This window comes from Anneissia japonica, unplaced genomic scaffold, assembly GCF_011630105.1.
Source record: "Anneissia japonica isolate Jap-2015-1 unplaced genomic scaffold, ASM1163010v1 scaffold288300_len60437_cov172, whole genome shotgun sequence".
NCBI classification, from domain to species: Eukaryota; Metazoa; Echinodermata; class Crinoidea; order Comatulida; family Comatulidae; genus Anneissia; species Anneissia japonica.
This window is the reverse complement of record NW_022694439.1, coordinates 37,265-60,420: the sequence shown is the minus strand read 5'-3', so window position 1 is coordinate 60,420 and position 23,156 is coordinate 37,265. Positions and strand designations below refer to the sequence as shown.

Here is a 23,156-nt window from a genome sequence, read left to right as displayed (position 1 = left end):
ATGAAAGCACATATCAGCTTCCCATACAATTGATTCTCACCATCTCTTTATTCTGTTCTATATTGATAGCTGATATGTGCTTTCTTTATTAACACCACTTTATTTTTATTTTTATAGCATTATATATATATATATATATATAGTGATAGCATTGAATAATTGTTATTGTTACCATCAATTACTCATTCCAATGCGTTTGCTGTTTTATGGGTTTTTCCCATTTGCCTTCGTTGAAACAAAAAATTATGACAACAAGGCATGTAGACTGTAGAACACTTCATTTATTTTCGAAAGAAATTTTCGGCCAGTCCTCTGGCCTTCATCAGCTTTACTAAATGTACAAGTTAGCTGTTACAAGTTCTACACTGTACAATATTAACAATACAATAGAGGTGTAGACGGATTATAGGCCAATTATCTAATAGTTTATGCGGTAATATATAAAGAGAAATCCGACAGAGAACAAAGCGGTCAAGTATAGAGATAGTGGTGTTATAGATTAAACAATTCTTAATTAAGCGTACATAGTAGAACAATATGGTGGGAAGCGGGCTTAACTACAAAATAAGTACCGGTAAATGATTATGAAGTCTTAAAGAGTAAAAGATGGGATATGAAAGCACATATCAGCTTCCCATACAATTGATTCTCACCATCTCTTTATTCTGTTCTATATTGATAGCTGATATGTGCTTTCTTTATTAACACCACTTTATTTTTATTTTTATATGTTTATAATTTATATGTATATATTATCTTTATCTGTACATTATATAGCCTATTTATAAGCCTATAGGTTTATTCTTGTTTTATTCATATATATACACACAAATGCAATACGAATAATAATAAATAATATTAAAACAACAACAATAATAATGATATAGGCCTACATACAAAGTGTCGGGGGGAGGGGGTGTAGATCTGCATGTATATCATGATCATATGGTCTCCGTGGTCTATGAGTATGACACTCGCCTTGATAGCATGAGGTTACAGTTTCGAGGCCTGCAGACACTTTTGTCGTACAACTAAATAAAGGAATTCAACATTTGGTTGATAATATTATAACACCTTCCTATTTTGTTTACACCACTAGTGCTTGCGGTGCTACGCAGCAAATCTGGTTAAGAGTTTTCTTCAGTACAATGAACCATCAGTTGATATTTTCTTACCAACCTCTTACTTAATTTTTACTCTAAGTTAAACGAGTCATTTGACCATACACTTAGGCCCTGAAAATGTGTTTTAATCATTTGGATTTTTTTTTATGCTCTTTCGAATTTTAGTAATTATTACAAATTGTTTTAATCATGAATGTTTATTGTATTTTTTATTTTTATTCTCCCTGTTATTGGCCTTTATGCTGTTTGGAGAAATAAAAATAAAATTAAATTAACCTAATTTAAATATTTCTAAGTTCCTTATTATAGGCCTATGCAACTAATTTTTAGAATGCAGCACTTTACAAGTTTTCATGCTTCTTAAAACCATCAGATCCAAATAACTCTAATTTTACGAAGATTGAAATTAAGTGGTGGTGTCAGTTGCGGTGGCAGGACCTCGTCAGAAAGAGCTCCGCCGACGGAGAACTCAACGCCTTTTTTACTTTACAGAATATGAGTCTGTAAAATAGGTTAAAGTCAGCTCCAAAGGAAAAACAATTTTTGATTATGTTTTAATTGATTTTTTTTAAGACAAAAAATTTGCAAAAACCTTCAAATGTCTTTGGAGCCAGCAGAAGGATTCGACAGAGTTTCTCAGTGTTTCACCTTTAATGAGCATCTAGTGGCTTATTATTTAAAAAATAAGATTTTAATTCGGGAAGGGGCCACCCCTCCCAAACCCTCAACAGGCTCGCTCCTGCGGCGCCCAGATGACGCTATCCGCCATAGCACACCTCTTTCCCTGGCCCTTCAAATTTATTCAATGAACAATTTTGTCCCTTATGATATAGTTGAGAACCCCTGCACTAGGCATATACCCATTCTTATTCTAAAGATCGAGAGGAAAAAATCTCAATGATTTTTGACTTACTTTGTGACTACTGTAGCTATTTTGATTTAAAAAAAAATGTGTCCACTTAATAGGTGTTAAATAGTATTGATTTGGCCATTTTGCACACTCAAAAAGTGTCCCTGTCTCCTTATTAGGGGTTGGCTGTATCATCGTTTCACGGAAAAGTGTCCCCTCTATAGTTGTGTCCCCCCCCCCCAGCATATGGGTGTCCAAAAGGGTATCCGATCATTTCCGTGCGACTGAAAATTTGGAACAAGGTAGCTAAGCAGTATAGTATTCTTGACTAACAATTATTTGTATTACTGTACTATAATGATCTGTATTCTCCAAAAGAAGGGGGTTCTACTCTACATCAGATTATTTGGATCGACAAATTAAAGTTTTTAGTCCGACGACCTTGTAGTGGCTGCAACTTTATCAAAACTGCAGTTGATAAAATAACGCCAGACACTTTGACACAATTTGAGACATACATTTACTGAACGAAATTTTCACCTGCTGCCCTGCCTACCTCAGCGTAAGAGTATATACATATACATATTGGATGTTCTTAACCACAAGCAAGATGGTAAAGTGAAAACATCAATCTTTAGAAAAACCACTTTCGGTTTTTTAAGCAGCATTTACACAAGCTTTCCGATCCACAATTCGGATTCGGCGTGAATGGCCCCTTATAGATTCTGTCCATTTAGTTACGAATTAAGATTGGACAAAACACTCTTGGCTTGATCTATAATGATCTGTTTGTCTTTGAAAAACAAGGCTACGAAATGGTTATCAATCCACATTATGATGAGACTATTATATGGATAATACGTATAATATCAGACCATAAAACAAAACCACAAGATGATTAAAGTGCTAATGTATTTTATGTAAAACTTCCATATTTTTGCAAATATCCAGATAACATTAAGTGTAGAATAAAAAATCTATACTGAAAAAAATATTGTAATGGTTGCAAGGTATGTTACATTCATTCAATACCACCAAAATTAGCCAAATTCTTTGGTACTAAAGATGCTACGCCGAACATTAAATTTAAATGTGCTGGATGTAATTCCATCTATATAGACTGTACAATCAATGAAGACCTAAAAAGGGATAAAAACTTGCATGTACGACAACATCTCGATGAAAACAGAAGATGTAAAGTTGTCTGATAAAATGAAAATAAAACATAATATCAAAGTCGATCGGATTTTACTTGTCAAAATATTCTGTATTCCGTTGATTTTCAATCTGTCTTGAAGTCAACAGAAGTTTGTCGATAAAATGAGTTTTTTAATGACCAATTAATTTTTACAAATTTATCTAATTTAATATTACAATCGATTTTAATGTTCACATAATTTATTTCAGAAGTGTAAAATATTTGTTTGTAACATCCTACTTCAATACATCATATTCAGATTTACATCATATTATATATACAACAGCAATAGTACTGCTTTGCCTGTACAAAATATCAAAAATCTGAATTTTAAAAATTACTAAATAAACACCATTCAATGGATTTATTGTAAAATCGCAATGTTTAGAGTCTATTGGACTGTAGGTAATATACTGTCGTTGAGGGCAGTAAGTTTTAAAACACAGTTTATGGCTAGTCAGTAGAAATAATTTAAGTACTGTATATATGTACTTAGTCACATGTTGTGTTACTTGTTATATGGCAGGTGTAAGTACAGTACCTCATTGCTCAAACTACAGTATCATGCACTAGGAGACATAAAAATTCAAACTAATTTTATTAGTTCTACTGCAAAATATTTCTTTTGTTGTAAAATCAGTGTGTTTTGTTATATATATTAGAATTAGTAATGCAAATTTATGGCATGATTGAAGAATATATCAACTTCCATGTCATGATAATAGCTTAGTAGTAACATATCAGGAAGGTCTATGGGGTCTCAATGATCCATCAACGAGTAAACAGTTGAAATGAATACATCAATAAAAAATTATTGCCTCTAATAAAGAGTAGGACTTTTTAGCCCTATTATTGAATAGAATCCTGATAGCGATGGGAATCAGTGCTGGTTGGACTGGCCATATCTATGCCACTGTTATTCAGTCAATTTCTTTTCGATCTCACTGCTTACATGGAAGGGACACGGCATATCCTTATTCTGAAGGCAAGTGAGGCACATACACGAAATGCACCCACATTTATCATTTACAGCAACTGTAAAATAAAACAGAATTTTTAAACAATTGATATTCATCTCATTGATAACCAAAAAATGTTCTGTTTACCTTTTATTAAGTTATGTTTATATGTATGTGGTAAAACAATAAACATGAGCAGATCTAGGTTCAATTTAGGAAGGGGTTAAAATGTTCCTAACAACCCGCACCCCAAACAAAAAAAGGGGGGGTGCGGGTCCTCCCCGGGAAAAATTTTGATTCCTAGATGGCGGGAAATAAGCTTTTCCCACTTCTGTAGTGTCTTTTAATGATTTTTAAGTTCTTCAAAATTAAAGGTTTTATCCCCTCTTGAAAAAGGTCAGGTAATTTGTTCTCATTCTTATTACAGTAAATAGGCCTATGTGTAAAAAAATTGAGTAGTTGAATATGTGTTCTTTTTTTCCATGAATTGATGAGCCCCAAAGACAACAGGGGTCGGGAAAATTTTGATTCCTAGATTGAGGGAAATGAGATTTCCTGGCTTCTGAAGGGTCTTTTGAATTCTTCAAGGTTTTCCCCTCTAAACGGTCAAATAAATTTTTTTTCTATCTTATTAAAGTAAATAGGCCTTATGTGTGTATACGTAAAAAAAAAAAAAAATTTGAGTAGTTGCATACGTATTCTTTTTTCCATCCGTCAATGATAAAAACAAACCCTGATTACAAATAAATTCAATCAATCAATCAGTTTATCAAGATGATGAGAATGTTTTGTCTACATTCAATACTATAATCATTGTTCAGACTTTGAATGGTACATAGCTCATTATAAGGATGCTTTTAATAGCACGACATGGTGAGACGTAGAATGTAATGACCTGGCTAAAAAGTCATCTGCATAAATTCTCCATGTCCCATGGATTCTAGGATGCAATTTGACCAATCTGCATCGTGCAGAGAGTGTAGAGTGGCCACACATAAGTGGATCAATTCTAGCATCGCATCGTCACTCAAAGCGAAAGCTCTCTCTTATTCTTAGCACCTACCTCTAGACAGAGGATGTAACTGGCAGCAGATACACCTGGTATGTATATTATCTTCGTATCCTAGAATCTTTTCTTTCTTCATAAGAGCCTAAAAAAACACAGAAAAACACAGGTACAGCAACCACATACTTATGTTCAAGGCTCCTTATTTGTCACATTACTAATTTTATTTTCATATTGCTTATTTATACTTCTATTTTGTTCTTTTGTTTGACTCCAAATGTTTTATCCTCTAGTAGTATACTACAGCTGTGCATTTAGTCAGGCACACACTGCAAATTGCGGTCATTGGTTCACAAGATTCCTGAAAGAGTACGATGAGGTATGCACATATTTTCGCTTCGCCAAAAGTAGAAAAAGTTTGAATTACTAATTTCGCTTGCTCTTCTAAAGAATCTGTGTATGAGGGCAAACATTCATTGCAATTTTTGAAATATTTCAACCATTTTTAAAGATGCTAACACATTATCGTTTGGATGTCTAGACCTGTTTGCAACATCTTGATAAACTGTATCGGAAAGGCTGTGTTTAATGTGCATTTATGGGACAACATTATGAAGGCCCAGAAATGCAATTTCCCACATTTCTGAGGGGTATATGTTGATGATGTTCAATTTCTTCAAATTTCAGTGTTTGTTCTACGTTAGTGTGATAAAACGACGATGTCGAGATAATGGTTAAATAGCCGGCACTATTTGAGTAATGGTGCATAATGTTGGAAAAGAGTGTTCATAGACAGGCAGCTACCTAGGCTGCAAAAGTTTCAGTGGCACTGCATGCCAGGTGGCAATGGACCTACACCCAAAGAAATGACATGTTAGACCATTTTTAGTAAGCAGTCTACAAAAGGAAATGTGAGCCTTAATAGACAATTAGGAGAAAATTTACTCCTGAAGTCTCACTCAACACTGAGATGGTTTCTCTTATTTCTTTTTTTTTCATCTGATTATTTTATATAGTCAACAGGAAACAAAGGTACAGAAATGAACAAAAATAAACAAAAACAATATTTTAAATAAAAACATATTAAAATCTTAATATTACTTTGTCAACTTTTTTATATAGATCTCCACAGTTTTCCTCAATATCTCTCTGTCTCGAAGATGCCAGTGACTCACACTCAGGTGGTTCCGTTCCTTGCTGTGCTGGTAAGCTGGTAATACAGCGGAACATCACTTCAAGTAAAACAGAAAAAAAGAATAGTAGAATATAATTAGAAATGGAATTTTCTAGAAACTTGAAATGAACTTAATAAATACAACCATCATATATTTTGAGATATATTTACCTCTAGTTGACCAAATTTTAGACATCATCTTTTCCACTTAAATACGATTTGCTTGAATCTGATTACAATGAAGTAAGTTGTATTTTTGACAAATACAATGAGATATACAAGAACCTGTAATGCTTTCTTATAGAACACCCGCTGGATTGGTGTTGAATCTGTCCTGGCCTGTTAATGCGAGTGCAATAAAATTTGAATTTTCCGTTAATTTGAAATGTTTACTGTATACAGGTTTTTGTGTAGCATGGTGTTTTATATCATATTTTTTAACTTATTAACAATAACAATTTTGTATTGCGCACCACACAAGCGTCAAGATTTTGTAAGATATTGTTATTATTAGATAGTATAATACATACTCCAAGTTATACTATCTTATCTGAGATTAATCAGTGGACCTTTTTGTTATTGTTATTATTATTATTGTTAATGATGTTAATTTATTATTGAGATATGCAAAAAAGGTAAAACATTACAATAATTTACTTGGTTTTGTTGAAATATTATGTTGTTTTACCCATTTAAAAAAAATTTAAGTTCTAGTATAAGTTGTTTTTGAATTATTTTTGCTTTCCTTTTTATATTTAATATTGTTCTTGGGGGCAAAATCAAAGTGATGGTTGCCGCTGATTTTTAAATGAACACAATAAATCGTATTGTATTGTATAGGAACAAATGAATATAAATTTTAAAAGTTACTGTATTTGTAAAGAGGTGGGTCAATCCTAAAGGCTTAAATTGGCTTATCAGACTTACCCCCTCCCCACCCCACAACATTAAACTTTACTTAATGAAAAAAACCTTTATTGATTTTTTATTAAAATTTTTATAACAAGAAAAAAGTAATAAATTCATAAGCAAAAACAGTTTTTATTGTTATTACACAGAACCTTTGGCAGATAAAAAGGATTAGTGAAGTGAAGTGAAGTGAAGTGAAAACTGAAAGATTCATGTCTTATTGTATGTTGTTAACTTAATATTTCATACTTTGAATTTAGGAAATATGCATTTTCTTTGCAAATCTTTTTACAAATGTTAAGCATTTTGGGTAGTGCTGTTTTTGCTACATTGTCTTAATTTACCCATTCTGGCACTGCAACATATTGATAATTGACATTGGTAATTACCAATATGTTTGCAATGCCAGAATGGCTAAACAAATTAAGAATAACAAATTTATGAAAAGATATTTTCAGATTTTATCTGAAAATGTATACTAAGTAGGATGCTGTATCATTGAATGTATTCCTATGCCGCAGGCCTTACAACTGATTCTGGGCGACTTCAATAAATGTCGACTTAATGCTGCACTACCACACTACAGGCAATATGTGAAAGCTGCAACAAGGGGTACTAGCAAATTAGATCTGTGCTATGGTAATGTTCCTGCCGATTCGTACAAATCAGTTATTAAGACTCCACTGGGAAACTCGGATCACGACATGGTACAACTAATACCCACCTACAAGCAACTTCTAAAAAGGAAAAAACCTGTTGTAAAAGTAAACAGAAAGTGGACAGATTCAGCAACTAGCAAATTAAAAGACTGTTTAGAATCAACAGACTGGGATATTTTCTTTACTGCATGTGAATCCATTAGTGAAGTCACTGAAACAGTGTCTAAGTACATCAAATGGTGCCATGATGAAATTATTCCATGTTAAGTTCAAAGTCTATCCTAATGTCAGACCATGGGTGTGCAAAGAGATGAGAGAACTGATTAAGGCAAAGCAAGATGCTTTCAAGGCAGGTGATAGAGTCGCGGTTAAAGAAAATCAGAAACTCATTAAAGCAAATTCAAAGAGGCTTAAAACAAAGTTTGGAAAGAAAATTGAGAACCGTTTTAAAGAAAATAACCCTAAGTCTGCCTGGGAAGGGCCGACTAGCTACAGGCATGGGGCTCAAAAGGTCATGTGCAGCAGACATTGCAAACACTACTGGCGACTTTGTAAATGACCTGAACTTTTTTTCACCCGATTTGAAGTGGACTCCGATCCAAATAACTTAAAGGCAGTCACTGATTATAGCTTGTCATTATTAAATTGTCCTACAACCATTAGCTTTACACCTGCTCAGGTTAAAGAATGTTTTAGAAAACTGAACGTTAAAAAGGCTTTCGGACCAGACAGTCTGTCTGCTAAACATTTAAAACTGTGTGCTAATGAAATTAAAGACATTTTTTGTAAAATATATAATTGGTCCTTAGAATTGCATTCTGTCCCAGATCTTTGGAAACATTCTGTGGTTAAACCCATCCCCAAAAATCAAAACCAGTTGACCTTAACGACTAACGGCCCATAGCTATTACAGCCATGCCCATGAAATGTATGGAATCCTTAGTTAAGTCTAAACTAATCAGCCAGTGTGGTGACAAATTGGACCCACATCAATTTGGCAACCAAAAGAAAAGGGGAGTTAATGATGCTCTAATATCCGCTCTAGACTTTATACACACCCATCTGGATCACCCTAACTCATATGCTCGTACCACATTTTTCGATTTCTCCTCAGCATTTAATACAATTTTACCGCACATTATGTTATTCAAACTTGTTGATCTTGGGGTAAACCCGCATGTGATTCTTTGGGTTGGCAGTTTCCAGACTGATAGAACTCAGTCTGTTAGGGTTGGGACGTCCAAGTCCGGTACAATCAGCACTAATGTGGGGGCTCCTCAAGGCTGTGTGTTGTCACCCTTGTTATTTTCACTATATACTAATACATTTAAAAGCATGTTTGAAAACTGCATCATTACTAAATATGCCGATGATACTGCTGTGACTGGCTTAATTAGCAACAATAATGAAAATAATTACCGTAATATGATCATTAGTTTTGAAAGGTCGTGTAATGATAATAACCTTAAACTAATTTTTGACTTCAGGAAGAATCCGAACGAGAAACTCCATGTTACGGTTGGTGAATGTAACATTGAAATTGTAGACTCGCATAAATATTTAGGTGTCCATCTTGATAGCAAGTTAAATTGGAATAATCAAGTTACTTATGTTACAAAAGAAGCAAACCAAAGGTTGTTCTTCCTTAGAAAGCTTCGACAGTTCAATGTCAGCCTGGACACCATGCAGCTATTTTTTCACAGTGTCATTCAGAGTGTACTTTTGAGCAACCACATAGTAGGGCATGCCAACTTAACTAAGAGTAACAAAGATAAGATTAATTATGTTATAAAAAAGGCCAGCAATATTATGGGCATTGGAAACGACTTTGTGAATGTTGAAGAGGTGTACGAGAAAGAAACCCTAAACAAACTGTTTAGCATTGTCAATGTGATGACTCACCCCCTTAATCATAGATTCCACTTCAACAAATCAGGCAGGCTCAGGCAAGTTGGTACAAAATCAAATAGATGTAGATAAACATTATTTTTTTTCTCTACTTACTTAAGATTTTTATTAAACTGATGATTGGGATAAGGAAATAAAAATAAAATAATAAATAATTTTAAATTTTTCTTTTTATTTTTTGATGTCTTCTCTGGAATTTTATTTTGGTAAACTTAAATAATGTTTTTAATTGAACTTTTGATATTTTATAGCTGCAATAATTTTTTGTAATTGAATAATTTCTTAATTTATTTTTTTAATTGAATTTTTGACTTTTTTGCTGCAATAATTTTTATTGTAATTATTTTTGATTGTGATTTTCTTGAATGTCTTTAATGCTGGAATTTTAAAACTATTTTTGTACTATATTTTGTATACTAAATTAAGAATTACACTGAGCAAATGATTATTTTTTAACCTGCTATTTTTTTTTCTCCATTTGTTTCTGTATATATTTGTTCCTAGTTAGGAAAATTTATATAATGATATTTTAAACTGAAATTTTTAGAATCTTACTGTTGATATTTTCTGTTGTTTTTTTTTGTGTATCCGAGGAAACCAAATTTCAATTTTACCACTTGTATTATTGACAATTAAATTACTTTGAACTTTGAATGTGTGTACCTGCATTCAATTGCACGCATGACTAGGAATACTTCCATTTGGATAAGGTTCAAAAGAGATTTGTCAATCTGATTGGAGAAGAGATGGGTTCAACATTATACTCTCTTGCTCACAGAAGAACAGTTGCCTTCCTTTGTTTATTTTTTTTCGATAAGTTTTTGGATTTTGTTCATCTGGTTTATCTGATCTCCTTCCACCATACAATTCATTTGGCCGTGTCACTAGGCTTTCACGCGCTTCTCATCACTTTACTATGTTGAAGCCGAAGTGCAGAACTAATCAGGATTTTTGAAAGGAGCTTTTATCCCAGAGCCACGGCTTTGTGGAATTCCCAGCCCAAGGACTGTTTCATGGAGGAACATAACCTCACTTGTTTCAAGCATAGAATGAATCTCCATCTCATTCACTCTGAAGTCATTCTCTAAAGTTTGCCTGATTGAGATCTTTTTCTTTTTGTCCTTATTTTGTTACTTTTTATCTAGCTTTACCTTGAGTGGCTTCTAGCCTTGTATTTGGCAATTTCCATAAAAAATTTTAAAAATTTTAAAAAAAGGGACGTAGAGGAGGCTGCACTTGGTGCTGATTGCCAATCTACATCCAATAAACCAGATGAGAGTCGTATAAATTTCTGTATAGTATTATTATTATTTGAAATAATTGGATTTAACTCACCTACACCAAACATGAACACATCTGAAGACTTAGAAAATTGTTTAACAGCATCAGGATCTTTGTAACCCATAGCATGTGCTTGCAGATTCCGTGTTATTGATGTTCTACCATCTGGCAGCTCTTCCATTACACCAAAATCTCCCAAAAAAGCATTCAAATGCTCATCAACAAAAATATTGTCTGCTTTCACATCACCATGCACAAAAGATGCACTATAAAGGAAAATAACAGCATAATATTTGATAAAAAAAACCCCCATAATTTGTTAACATTGATTTATAGTGTATAACCTCATGTGAAGCAAGTTTTCAAATTGTAAAAAAAAAAATACACAAATACCAACCCTTTTCTTAACGCAAATGAATTATGAAAGTGACACATCACACGAGCGATCTGATGTAATATGCGGAGTCGGACCTTCCATGTCAAGTCAGGAGAGTGATTATCAAGTAACTTTTTTAGATCCCCTTTCTTCATGTATGGATACACAAGTGCTTTGTATCTATAGAACAGTAAACAACGGTATAAAATATTAAACAATAATTTAATGCTATCATAAATCAAAATGATTGACATGAGATTTGCAATAAATCATTTCAAAAACAACCCCCACATCATTGTGACCTGTGTAGGAACTGAACCCATGATCCTGTCATAGTGTCCTAAATGCTTTACTAGCCACATGCAATATGACTAATGTAGGACTTAAACCAATGATCCTGTGATAAAGGCCTAGTGCTTGACTACTAAACCACATGCCTTATGACCACTGTAAGAGTTGAACCCATGATCCTGTGATTAAAAGCCTAGTGCTTGACTACTAAACCACATGCGACATGACCAGTGTACCACTTAAACCCATGCTCCTGTAATTAAAGCCTTAGTGCTTGACTACTAAACCACATGCAATATGGCCATTGTAGGACTTAAACCATGCTCCTGTGATTAGAGGCCTAAAGCTTAACCAAATCCAAATGAAATATGTCAGTAACAAGTGCTACCAGTGTTCTATTTTATAATCTTATTATTAAGATTAAGAAAAATAAACAACAAATGAATTTATTCCAGTATAATATGTTGCTTTCAATTATACAATGCGTATTACCAAACTACATGAATCAAAGCGAACTTACTTTTGGTCACTACAAAACCCTAGTACAGTCACTGCAAAGCAATGCTTGGAAATTTCCACTGCACTTAATTCCTGTGAAAATTGGAAAAGTACAGGTAATGTTACATTACAATAAGCAAATATTTTGACTGCTAATTCTAAAATATAAGTTTAAAAAAACACTCCAGAATTTGATATTCTTGTTTTAAATATAATTCTACAATAAAGCTTTTTATTAAAATATGTAAAAATGTTAATAGAAAATCCGAGATAATAATAATAATAATAATTACTTTATTTAAACACGGAAAAACTTGATCATCCAAGGGTGTTTTTCATCAAGGCCGTGCAAGGCCATAAGTGGTAAAATATAAAAATACAAAATACATAACAAAAGTATAAACATTAAAGAATTTGATTAAGTAATAAATGTGATTAAAATGTGAAATTAAATAGCATTTTTAGTTAAAATAAATCAAAAACATATATACAATATTAAATGAAAAAAATCTTTGTAAAAATATTTTCAAACACCTTTTGGAACTGTTCGTCCCCTTGTTTTGAACCCTTTGCTATATCCTCGTTGTATTCTTTGATGGCAACAGTTATTGGCTGTCCTCTACTTTCTTTCAGCCACTTGCCTAAAGGAAAAATGTATAATTAGTGATTTCAATGTTATTTTTAATTATCATTAACATTATTATCATCACTTTTATTTATTATTACCCTTATCCTGTCTCTTATACACATCTAGATGTGTATAAGAGACAGGCCTACCATTGCAAGGTAGGCTTATTCCAGCCTTTTTAGTTCATTAATAAAATATTTTTCGATGCAAGAAAAAAAAACTCAATTTCGAACATTTTGGGTCGGTTGGGCATGGCCAACACAATAACTTTGTTTTTATTTGCCCTAAGGGCCTATTTCTAAGCAGATTTTGCCAAAATTAGGCTTTGATCCAATATTAATAACCAATGCGTTCAGTAGGTGGTAAGGTGAGACCTTTTCTATACCTTGTTTAGCGAACCTGACGCCCGCCAATAATGATGATTTCAAATATCAATAAAATTTTATTTTTGGCCAATGAGCCCACCCGCCGCCATGGAACTGTCTCTTATACACAGCTGGTTCTGTTATCACACATAAAAACGGCCGACATGATATTTTCCGTTGCTAGTATTGACACTTGTGAAATATAATATTTCATAGGAATTATTTCAAATTTGTTAAAAAACTGATTCTGACTGAGATTTTGACACTTAATCGAACGACCGCATTGTGCGAGATACGAAGTAAAAAAACTAATCTCATTAGAGAGGGCGCACTTTATTGACTGTATAAAGTATACATAAAAGCAAGAGTAGTCCTCTGAATTTGCCTAGTAACGATGAATTCGTCCAGAAAATGGTAATATTTTATGAGAAATAGTCTGTATTTCTTATTTTTTTTATTCTTTTGCATAAAACTAAAATTCATGCCAATATTTTTCCATGATTTATAATAATTGCAGTAACGCAAATAAATATTTTCTAAAAAAAGTCAGTTTTTAGTGAAATTTTTTCCGGGAATGGGGCTTTAAAATGAGTAAAATATATTTTTGATTAGAAGCTAATAACTATTTTTTTTTTTAATTAAAGCTAATAATTTAATTTTCATTCAAAAATAAAACAAATTTATTATATCTTTGAACATGAGCATAGGCTGGAAAGGTGGGGATGCAACCCCTCCCCCTCCCTCAACCCCATGGTGGTAAATTAGTTCCATTAATTTGAGTTAAAAAAATTTAAAATGACCATTAAGTTTCATTGGAATAGGGATTTAGTTCCGCATACTCAATTTTCGCACCCCCCAGGCCAAAACCAGGGTTCAAGTTGAGTTTAAAAAATTGAAAAATAAATGTTTGTATTACATATGCTTACTTTTGTATATTTATAACTAAAAATTAAGTTTCTAACTAACCAATTATAGTTATAAGCTTCTAATTCAAAATTGTATCGAAAACAATATCCTACTCATTGTCAATTACAGGTACATAAATAATAATGTTATATTCTTTTTACATAAATTGGCTATGATTGATTCACACCTATATCCTTAACAAAAGTTTACCCAATATCTACCTGGTTGAACTGGTAATGTTGGCTTGTATGTAGGAGGGGTTGATTGACTGGAAGGTGGCAAAGATAGCAAGGGCTTTATGGTTGAAAATTCTGTTGGTGGCATGCTTATACTTGTGTCTAAATATTCACCCAAAAAGGAAAGACAACGATACAATAACATTAAAATCACACCACGCTTAGAATATATAGTTCTATTTTATCAAAACAGGGATGTAGTTATAGCAGGCAGGGCCACCCAGCCTTGAAGTTTTCCACCCAGTCTGAAGCTAATTTCATGGCCTTAAACCCACCCTAATTAACCTACTTTTCCATCCTTAAAATCCACTCTTATTATCTAGAGTTTACCAATGTTATCACGCACTCACCCTCAAAATATCTATCCCCACCCTCAAAATGTCTATCCCCACCCTTAGTTTTCATTAGCTACAACCCTGTTAAAACGGTAATGAAATGCACAGATTTACACAATCAAAAAGACTGAATGCATGTGACTTATTCCTACATTGTTAATAAATTGATTTGAGTGTGTTTAAAGTCAAATTCATTTAAATAGTAAACAAGTGTAAGCCTAATAACAACATCGTGAATAATGAATAATTATATACCAAGCAAATATTTTGACTATGAAAAGTAACTTTGCAATGAAAAAAATATACCTGGTGAAAGAAGATGTGAAGAATATCCTAAATCAAGGGAATCTCTGTCTCTGGGCAGTTTGTCATCACCATGGTCTTGTCCAGTTGCTTCTGCAGTATAATATAGTAATTATTTATAAATTAAATTTTTGTTTTATATTCAGAAGCCTTTATAATAATGTGTTTTATTTGATATTATAAAGTGCCATTCCAGCAGATTGTGGTATTCAATGGTAAATGCAGCATTTCAAAATAGAAGAGGCACAGGAAAGGACTTTCACCTACAAACGATTTAGACCACCTCAGCCCCACCATGGATGGGGCTGAGGTAAGGAAGTTTATGGCACTATCAGACCTAATTTTAACTATAATTTTCCCTTTTTTCTCCATTTTTTTTTTTAATTTAGAGAGGTTCGGGCTGGCTCGAAAAAAAAGAAAATTTATTCAAGCCAGCAATGAAATATACATAACAACATATGGATTCATAGCATGTATTTACCAGAAAATGAAACATGTTCGGGTTGCTCACTATTATGCATTGTGGAAGGTCGTTGGTCAAATGCTGACTGCTGGTCTATAGCTGACTGCTGGTCAGTTGGTGGTTGATAGTCCATTACCAGTTTTTGGGCAGATGGTGACTCTTGGTCCACTGCTTGGTGGTGGTTTGTAGGCTGCTGGTTTAGTACTGGTTGTTGGTCCACTGATAGTTTGTGGTCAGTTATTGGCTGTTGGTTTATTGCCAATCTTTGTCCAGATAATGACTGTTGGTTCACTGTTGGTTGTTTGTTCATTACTTGGATTTGGTCAGATGCTGGCTGCTGGTTTGCACCTTGCTGTTTGTTAGCTGTATCTTGAGCTTTGGCTACTTGCTGATGCTGAGAAATGTCTTGAATTTGAGGCACTAAACATGTGTTCAAAAATAAGCAATAGGGCAGAGTCTTAGGCAACACTTTTTATAACTTGTTCAGCAAACCTGCCGCCTGCCAATAATTATGATTTCAAATAATAATAAAATTTTATTTTTGGCCAATTATCAAACCCGCTGCACTAAAATAAATTTTAGAACAAAGTTTCTCTTTATTACTGCCTTCAAATATCCAATAAAGAAGATAAATATTTTTTCCTAATTATATAAATTTAAAGTATTTAACCATCCCATTACTGTTTAAATTCAACAATAACATTTTATTTTATTTTCTCCTGTTTTTGGCAAAACAATTTGCTAAAAACCGAAAGGTCCACTGATTAATGTAAGATAAGATAGTATAATACATACTCCAAGTATCAAAATAATTACTTTAAATTGATATAATTAGGAAAAAAGCACGCCATTGTGTTGGAATTCAATATTTTAACATTAATTATGTCATCATAAATGTTTTAAAAATGTATAGATTGCACAAAACATGTAGACCGAAACAGGCAGTCTAAATAAGTAATTTGCTTAATAAGAAAACAAAATTTAATTTTTTTTTCCACCCTCCTTTAATGATCTTTGAAAAAAAAATAAGTTCGCGAAATAAGGTATAATTTATTAAAAAAAAGTCTGGCCTTATAAATTATTAGGACTATGATCAATATTAAAAATCAATTTGCTTATTGGAAATAGTGTCAACAACTTTAACAATTATAAACCTATCAAATGAAAGTTTACTTACTTTGTATATTCAGATTATGTGCACCAATCACAATCAAATTTTCATTTCCTTTAATGTTGTATGTTCCTGCAAAAAAACATAATCACCAGGGAGATGCATAGTTGTAACAATAGAGATGAAGTATATTGATTTATATCTAGCCCTCATTGAGTAGACCGACATCCCTGATTTCTACAAATATTATTACAGCATGCTTATCTAGACAACTGCCTGTTTCGGTCTACAAGTTTTATGCAATCTATACATTTATAAAACATTTAAAATACAAAATATACATACCACTTTTACTAAGATTTTAAATCCTTCAACTGGGCATTAAATTTTGATTACAATTTTTTATTTTAAGTGTATGAATTCAATCTATGATGGCAATTGTTCAACAATATATCAATCAACAATCCTGTTTATTTTCAATCTCACTGTTTCTAAAAATAATTTTATTAAATGTCTGTCTCTAAGTTATAATTTGTATGTAAAATTTATTTGTTGAAAAATATTTTTGTGATCCTCTATTGTGTTTCTGTATACAGATATTATTATGTAAACCCCCTCTGGGACATTCCTCTTCAGGTGACACCCCTATTAATTGTTTTCAATAATTTTGTTTCTTCTTATTATGTATGGCCTTGCACGGCCTTGGTGAAAAACACCTATGGTCGATTCGAGTCTCTCTGTATTTAAATAAGGTACATTATTATTATTAATATTACTACTAAGGGGACAATTTTTTCGGATAGTGTCCCACAGAGATCTCTGTGTTTGGTAGCACAACGCTTTACCGCTAAACACGGAGATCTCCGTATTTCAGGTTTTAATACGGAATCCGATAGATGTGGTAATTACCGACATGTACTAACAATTTGAACATTATTATTCAGTCTGGACTGTTTATCTCAGCTTCGTTGTGCGAAATTGCGTAAATCTCCAAAAGTGAGCCATTTTACTGTTACGGGTCACAGATTGTGATTAGATTAAGAAAAGTGTTAAAATTTGCGGTGTCTGGTGGTGGCTGATACTATTTGTTCAAACCCCCGGCGGTCAGAGTGTTAATAGAAATAAATTTTAAAATATTGAAATATTTCAGTTAATATAATGTTGAACTTACCCAATTGAAATTTTCTATCTCCATCTTCTTGATCAACAGTACTGAATAAAACAGAAAATATTAAAAATAATATTGATTATGAATAAACAAATAAACATATTTTTTTAAGTTAGTAATTTATGTCTTTCATATACAACAGCAAGTATAACTGCCAATTGCATACAGCATGGAATGATGTTTTATTGTGAAAATAAATTAGGTGAGTTGATTGGCAGAGCGGTTAAGTCAGGGGTACCGTAACCTTGAGCTCTAATATCGGCTCACTCACCAATGGTTCCGGTGGTGGAACAAGTCTTCTCAGATAAGGACTTTAAACCGTAGGCCCAGTGTACACAATTGGCTCGTGTGCACTTTAAAGAACCTAGTACAGTACATCCTTTGAGAAGAGTAGGGGGTTACCCCAGTGCACTGGTCCATAAAGTTCCCTGTTGATAAGCCACATAGTACAGTGATTAAGTTCATTTATTGGCATATCCTTGGCGCTCGTGCCTAGAGAAATGAAATGAAAAAAAAAAAAAAATTTGGTGTTTCACAGGATTTGAAGCAGGACCCTTGGATTGAAATTGATTTTACAGCTTTCTTATGTGATGATGATGATGATTATATAGTGATGATGAGATGATGCTGGTAATGATGGTGTTGAAGATAATGATGATGATGAGGTTTATGATAATGATGGTGACCATTTGAGAGTAGCTTAGCTCAGTCGGCTAATCTGATGGTAACCAGTGTCTGTGCGCTGAACTGTGAAGATCTCTAGGTCCCCGGTTCAATTCCCATCGCTGCCTCTCCTTGTGTTTCAGCTAGAGGGCTAAAATACAAGTTACAATAGCGCACCTTCTTTCGGATGAGACGTTTAAGCCGTTGGTCCTGTGTGCATTATGGCCCACGTGCACATTAAAGAATGCAGTACACTCTTCGGAAAAGAGTAGGGGATTGTCTCCCAGTGTACTGTCCAATCACCACCAGAAGGACCTCACTTGAAATAAGTCTTCTTCTAGACTTTCGTGGGCTATCCTTGGTGTTTACACCGAATAAATCCAATCCAATCCAATCCGGTGGTGGTTTTAATGATGATGTTCATAATATGAGGATGTGGTAATGATGATGATGGCATTGGTGATGGTAATGATTATGATGGTGGTAATAATGATGGTGGTGATAATGATGATGGTGGTAATGTTGATTAAGAAAAGGATTTGTATCTTTTCACTATAAAAGTATATTGTATCTATTTCTAAAGCATAATTTCATATCAAATGTACTTTGACAAAAAAACAATTCATATAAAGTGAAATAACATACTTCAAACCCTCCTGGGTGGATTCTGATGCTGTTCTTTTTGACAGATTGGGATTTTCTTTCACTATAAAAATGAGCAATATTAACATTACAAAAATGCAGTCATAGCAATTTCACCCAAGGTGCAATCTGGAGTGTTCCTATGCTCTCCTCACAGGTACATTATTAGTTTATGAGTGGGCCTGTATCTACAAGCATAATGAAAACACTACAAATTTGTCTGTCACAGCCCATGATTATTATATAGTTGTTAATTGTAATTACTGTCGTATTAATAACAACTACAGATATTTTTTTTTTCCATTTAAATGTAATAAGAAATATACAATTAATCAATTAAAGCAATAAAATTATTGAATGAATAAATAAATATAAGTGGTAAAGATTCCAATGTTACATGTCTCATTATATAAAATTGGCTTATCATTATCCCTCAAAAAACATATTTCTGCTTGGACATATTGTAAACAGGCAAACATTGTTGAAAGTTGTATTTTATCATAAAAAATACTTAAAAATATAAAGTGTGTCAATGGCATATAAAGGTACAGTATTTGAAATAGAGGGGGTCCAAATGAAGGTTTATACTAAATCATCCCTACCATGGTTGGAAAGAAAATTTATGATTATGGGACTTCTAGATGGCCGGAAATAGCACTCTCAGTCTTAAATTTGAATATAACTTTCATTTCTTCCAATTTTTGAAAATAATTTTGAAATATTTAGGGTGGTCTGGGCCAGCTGCCATCCCCTACCCCTTGAATCTGCCACTGCATGTTGGAATACTTACAATATTCTTGAACATATTTCTGTCCTCTAATGCTTTTTGCCACTTTAAGAACATCTGCAAATTTGTTCAAGCTTTCTACATCATTGGTCAATAAAAGTTTATCCAAGAGGTACAGTAAGACCGCATAGGCACTGTTTTCATACTCAATAATTCCAGCACCTTTGCCTTTATAGGAAAATATTAAATTGGACAACTCGTCCTCGCCCAGTGTGTGACGTACTTTGACCAGCATTCTTGTAAATGCAGAGATTACAGATGGCTTTGGCTTGTAATTTAGGAAGCCAATTTTTTTCAAAAATTCACTTCGCAATCTAATTTGGTTCATTAATGTCAAAGCCTCATAAGCAATGTGGATGTTATTTTTTGAAAGCAATTCCTTGTCTAACAATTGTTCCAATATTTCTTTTACACTCTTGTGTTGTTGGTTTATCTTTAATACTGATGATGCAATTAGGCGTAAGCAATCACGATCTTCTGGTGATACTATTTCGGTTGACAACCACAGAATTTTTTGGGTAAATTCATCCATCTTGAAACCTAAATGACAATATTTGGTAATTATCATACACATTAAAAACAATCGGTTAGAATGCTATAACCTTCAAAATTGTATACAATTAGCACCACCAAAATATATTACTTCATTCATGTGATTGATTGACTAACTTTGATTAACATCTTTAGGTTGATTCTACTTTTTTAAACTGAATCAATGACATCATGTATACCCAGGAGGATTCAAATGAGTGCATATGTGGCAAAGACAAGCCAAACTAGTCACTCATCGCAAACCATGTTTCAGTGATAATGGCCTAAACATGCTGGGATGTCAAAATTTTTTTAATCAATTGCAGTAAACTAACATTTATATATTTACGCTTCATGCTATGTTGTCACTTTCTCCATTTTTAATGTTAAAATAACAATTTTTAACAATTTGGTTATTGTTTTCTGCCTGAGAAATGCGCAAAATCGAAAACTTTGAAGGCCCACTTCTCAAAACCTGTTTAAGCACCTGTAATTTCATAACGAAATTTCAGATTTAAATGATTCTTTTACCATTTTATAGCCCTCATTTATTGTTTAACCCAGTATTAATAACTAAAAATTGATTTTTTTTTTTTTTTTTTTTTTTTGTGACTGGTTTGGCTTTGTCTTTGCTGCATATACACTTCACTTCCTATCTTCCATAAAAGGCTCTTATTGTTAAAAATTAAATAACTCAATTTGGTTCAAAATCTGCTGTTCACTTTCATTTGTTGCCAAATTCAATGGTTCTGTCCAGGGACAGTGCTGGAGGAATTCTTGTGAGAATGTTTTAATGTTGTCAACACCACTTTATTCAATGGTGTAAATACACTCTCACTCCATTAGCAGAAAAAATTAAACAGCCAATCAAACAAAATCAGTCAATCAAGCAGAACCACATCAAATTTAATAGAAACATTAGATTAGACATTATTATGATTGAATGTTAATTGAATGTAACAAAGCTTGTCTTAGTTAATCACACATGCAAAAAAATAAAATGATATTGAAACATAAACAACATTTCAACAGCCTTGTGTGCCAAGATTAATTAATTTTGAAATTGTTTTACAACTGTAATAATTTTTATGCCAATTTAAGTTAACAATTTGGCTTGATCTCAACCTGACAAAAAGGACAAAAATAATAATAGTAATAATAATAATAATAATAATAATAAGTGACATTTATAAAGCGCTCTACGCCAGCAAGCCGAACCTAGAGCGCATACAATCAATCATATTAAACAATACAATACAATAACATGTCATAATAAAAGCGAAATTCATCCAAAAATGTACAATACTAATTCTAAAAACATATTTGCAATATTTATCATTCAATATAAAAATAATTCACTAGAAAAGTCAAGTAAAATAATTTCAATTATTTACAATTATTACTCTATTTACATTAATTAATTATTACAAAAATATGGTATGTTGGAGATGCAATCGGACTATATATAAAAGACAAGTTATTAACAATAAAATTTAAAAATTACAATATATAGAACATTTTAACAAAAAAAAAAAATGGAGCACAAAAATAGATCTACCAATAACATCATTATCAAATAATTAATCATTGATTATTACAAAAATATATTATCATCAGTAAGATATCTGAATTTACAATTAAAAAAGGTAAGTTTTTAAACCAAATTTGAAACATTCTACTGACATTCCTTAGGTGCTACAATGGAAAATACTCGGTCACCAAACGCAAATTTAGTGGCACAAGCAGCATGCGGGATTTGAAGCAATCCAGAGATGCATCTTAAGGTGCATGAAGATGTATAAGGTTTTAACATCTCATCTATATACAGTAAGACGGGGCAGTAGCAGAAAATGATTTATACACCATCAGAAGAATTTTTAAAAGAATCCGCTCCTTGATGGGAAGCCAATGGAGCTCATCTAGAATTGGTGAAGCCTTTTTCACGAATCGGTAGACAGCTTGAAGTAATGAAAAACATTGCGAATCAGCGGTGCGTAACTAACAGAAATAAGATAAACTTTTGGGTTGATTTTCTGACATCATGTTATTTAAAAAAATCATAACTCCATAACGAGGTGTCGTATCCAAAAAAAAATTCCAGCAAAATGTTCTTAAAAGACTAGTCTACACCACTATATGATTGAAAAAAATTGAAAAATATTTTTGACCTCTGAAATCAAGATGGAAAAAAAAAAGCCTATCTAGTGTAGTGTATTAAAATAGGTCTATTTACAGTGCAGTAGTTCTAGTAATAATACTCAGGACTAGCATTGTTTTAGTTACCATATTGAGAGTTTCCTGTGTTAAAAACATGATTTACTACACCATACTTCTTTATAAAACATAACTTGTACTTTATAATAAGAGAAATCTGTATATTATCGGTACCTGGAACAGTAACAACACAAAAGTGCTATGGTCAGGCCAGGCCCCTGAAATTTTGACTGAACTCCCTCCTCAGCCACCACCACAAACAACATGTCAGCCACTAAGGGGGCCTAGACTAGAGGCTAACATCAGTACTTTTTTATTTTAGTCTTAATAATAGTTTGGCTATAAATAAAGCATTTGTGGGGCCTCTTGAGCCTAAATTGATATTTAAAAAAATCTCTGTATTGAATTTTTGTAACACCAGCCACCAGCCTACCTTAAATTTCAAAAAAATCTGAAATACTTTACGCAGCTGAACTTCGTACTTATTTTGGGTCATTCAATGGTTTTATTTTGTGGGTCTCGACGGTCTTAAAAGTTCTAAAAATAGATACAAATCCAGTTTAGAATTTCC

At 32.8% G+C, this 23,156-nt stretch overlaps 2 protein-coding genes and 1 long non-coding RNA gene across 3 annotated transcripts; all 3 read right to left on the bottom strand.

Moving 5' to 3' along the window:
• Positions 1 to 261: 261 nt before the first annotated feature.
• LOC117101060 lies at positions 262 to 5,287 on the bottom strand. The gene is made up of 2 exons (XR_004444216.1): positions 5,195 to 5,287; positions 262 to 4,207 (listed from the first exon to the last, which is right to left on the bottom strand). It is a non-coding gene; the product is annotated as an uncharacterized LOC117101060 (long non-coding RNA).
• A 933-nt stretch (positions 5,288 to 6,220) lies between these two features.
• On the bottom strand, positions 6,221 to 14,249 carry LOC117101061 (probable serine/threonine-protein kinase PBL28). Its single transcript, XM_033240925.1, has 6 exons — positions 14,246 to 14,249; positions 12,768 to 12,874; positions 12,256 to 12,326; positions 11,466 to 11,624; positions 11,123 to 11,334; positions 6,221 to 6,369 (listed from the first exon to the last, which is right to left on the bottom strand). The coding sequence occupies exons 1-6, from the start codon at positions 14,247 to 14,249 to the stop codon at positions 6,221 to 6,223; spliced, it is 702 nt and encodes a 233-aa protein (XP_033096816.1).
• Positions 14,189 to 23,145, bottom strand: LOC117101058. Its single transcript, XM_033240923.1, has 8 exons — positions 23,019 to 23,145; positions 19,844 to 20,380; positions 19,057 to 19,117; positions 17,752 to 17,792; positions 16,647 to 16,712; positions 15,488 to 15,889; positions 15,010 to 15,099; positions 14,189 to 14,470 (listed from the first exon to the last, which is right to left on the bottom strand). The coding sequence occupies exons 2-8, from the start codon at positions 20,370 to 20,372 to the stop codon at positions 14,328 to 14,330; spliced, it is 1,332 nt and encodes a 443-aa protein (XP_033096814.1). The 5' UTR covers positions 20,373 to 20,380; positions 23,019 to 23,145; the 3' UTR covers positions 14,189 to 14,327.
• Positions 23,146 to 23,156: the final 11 nt, after the last annotated feature.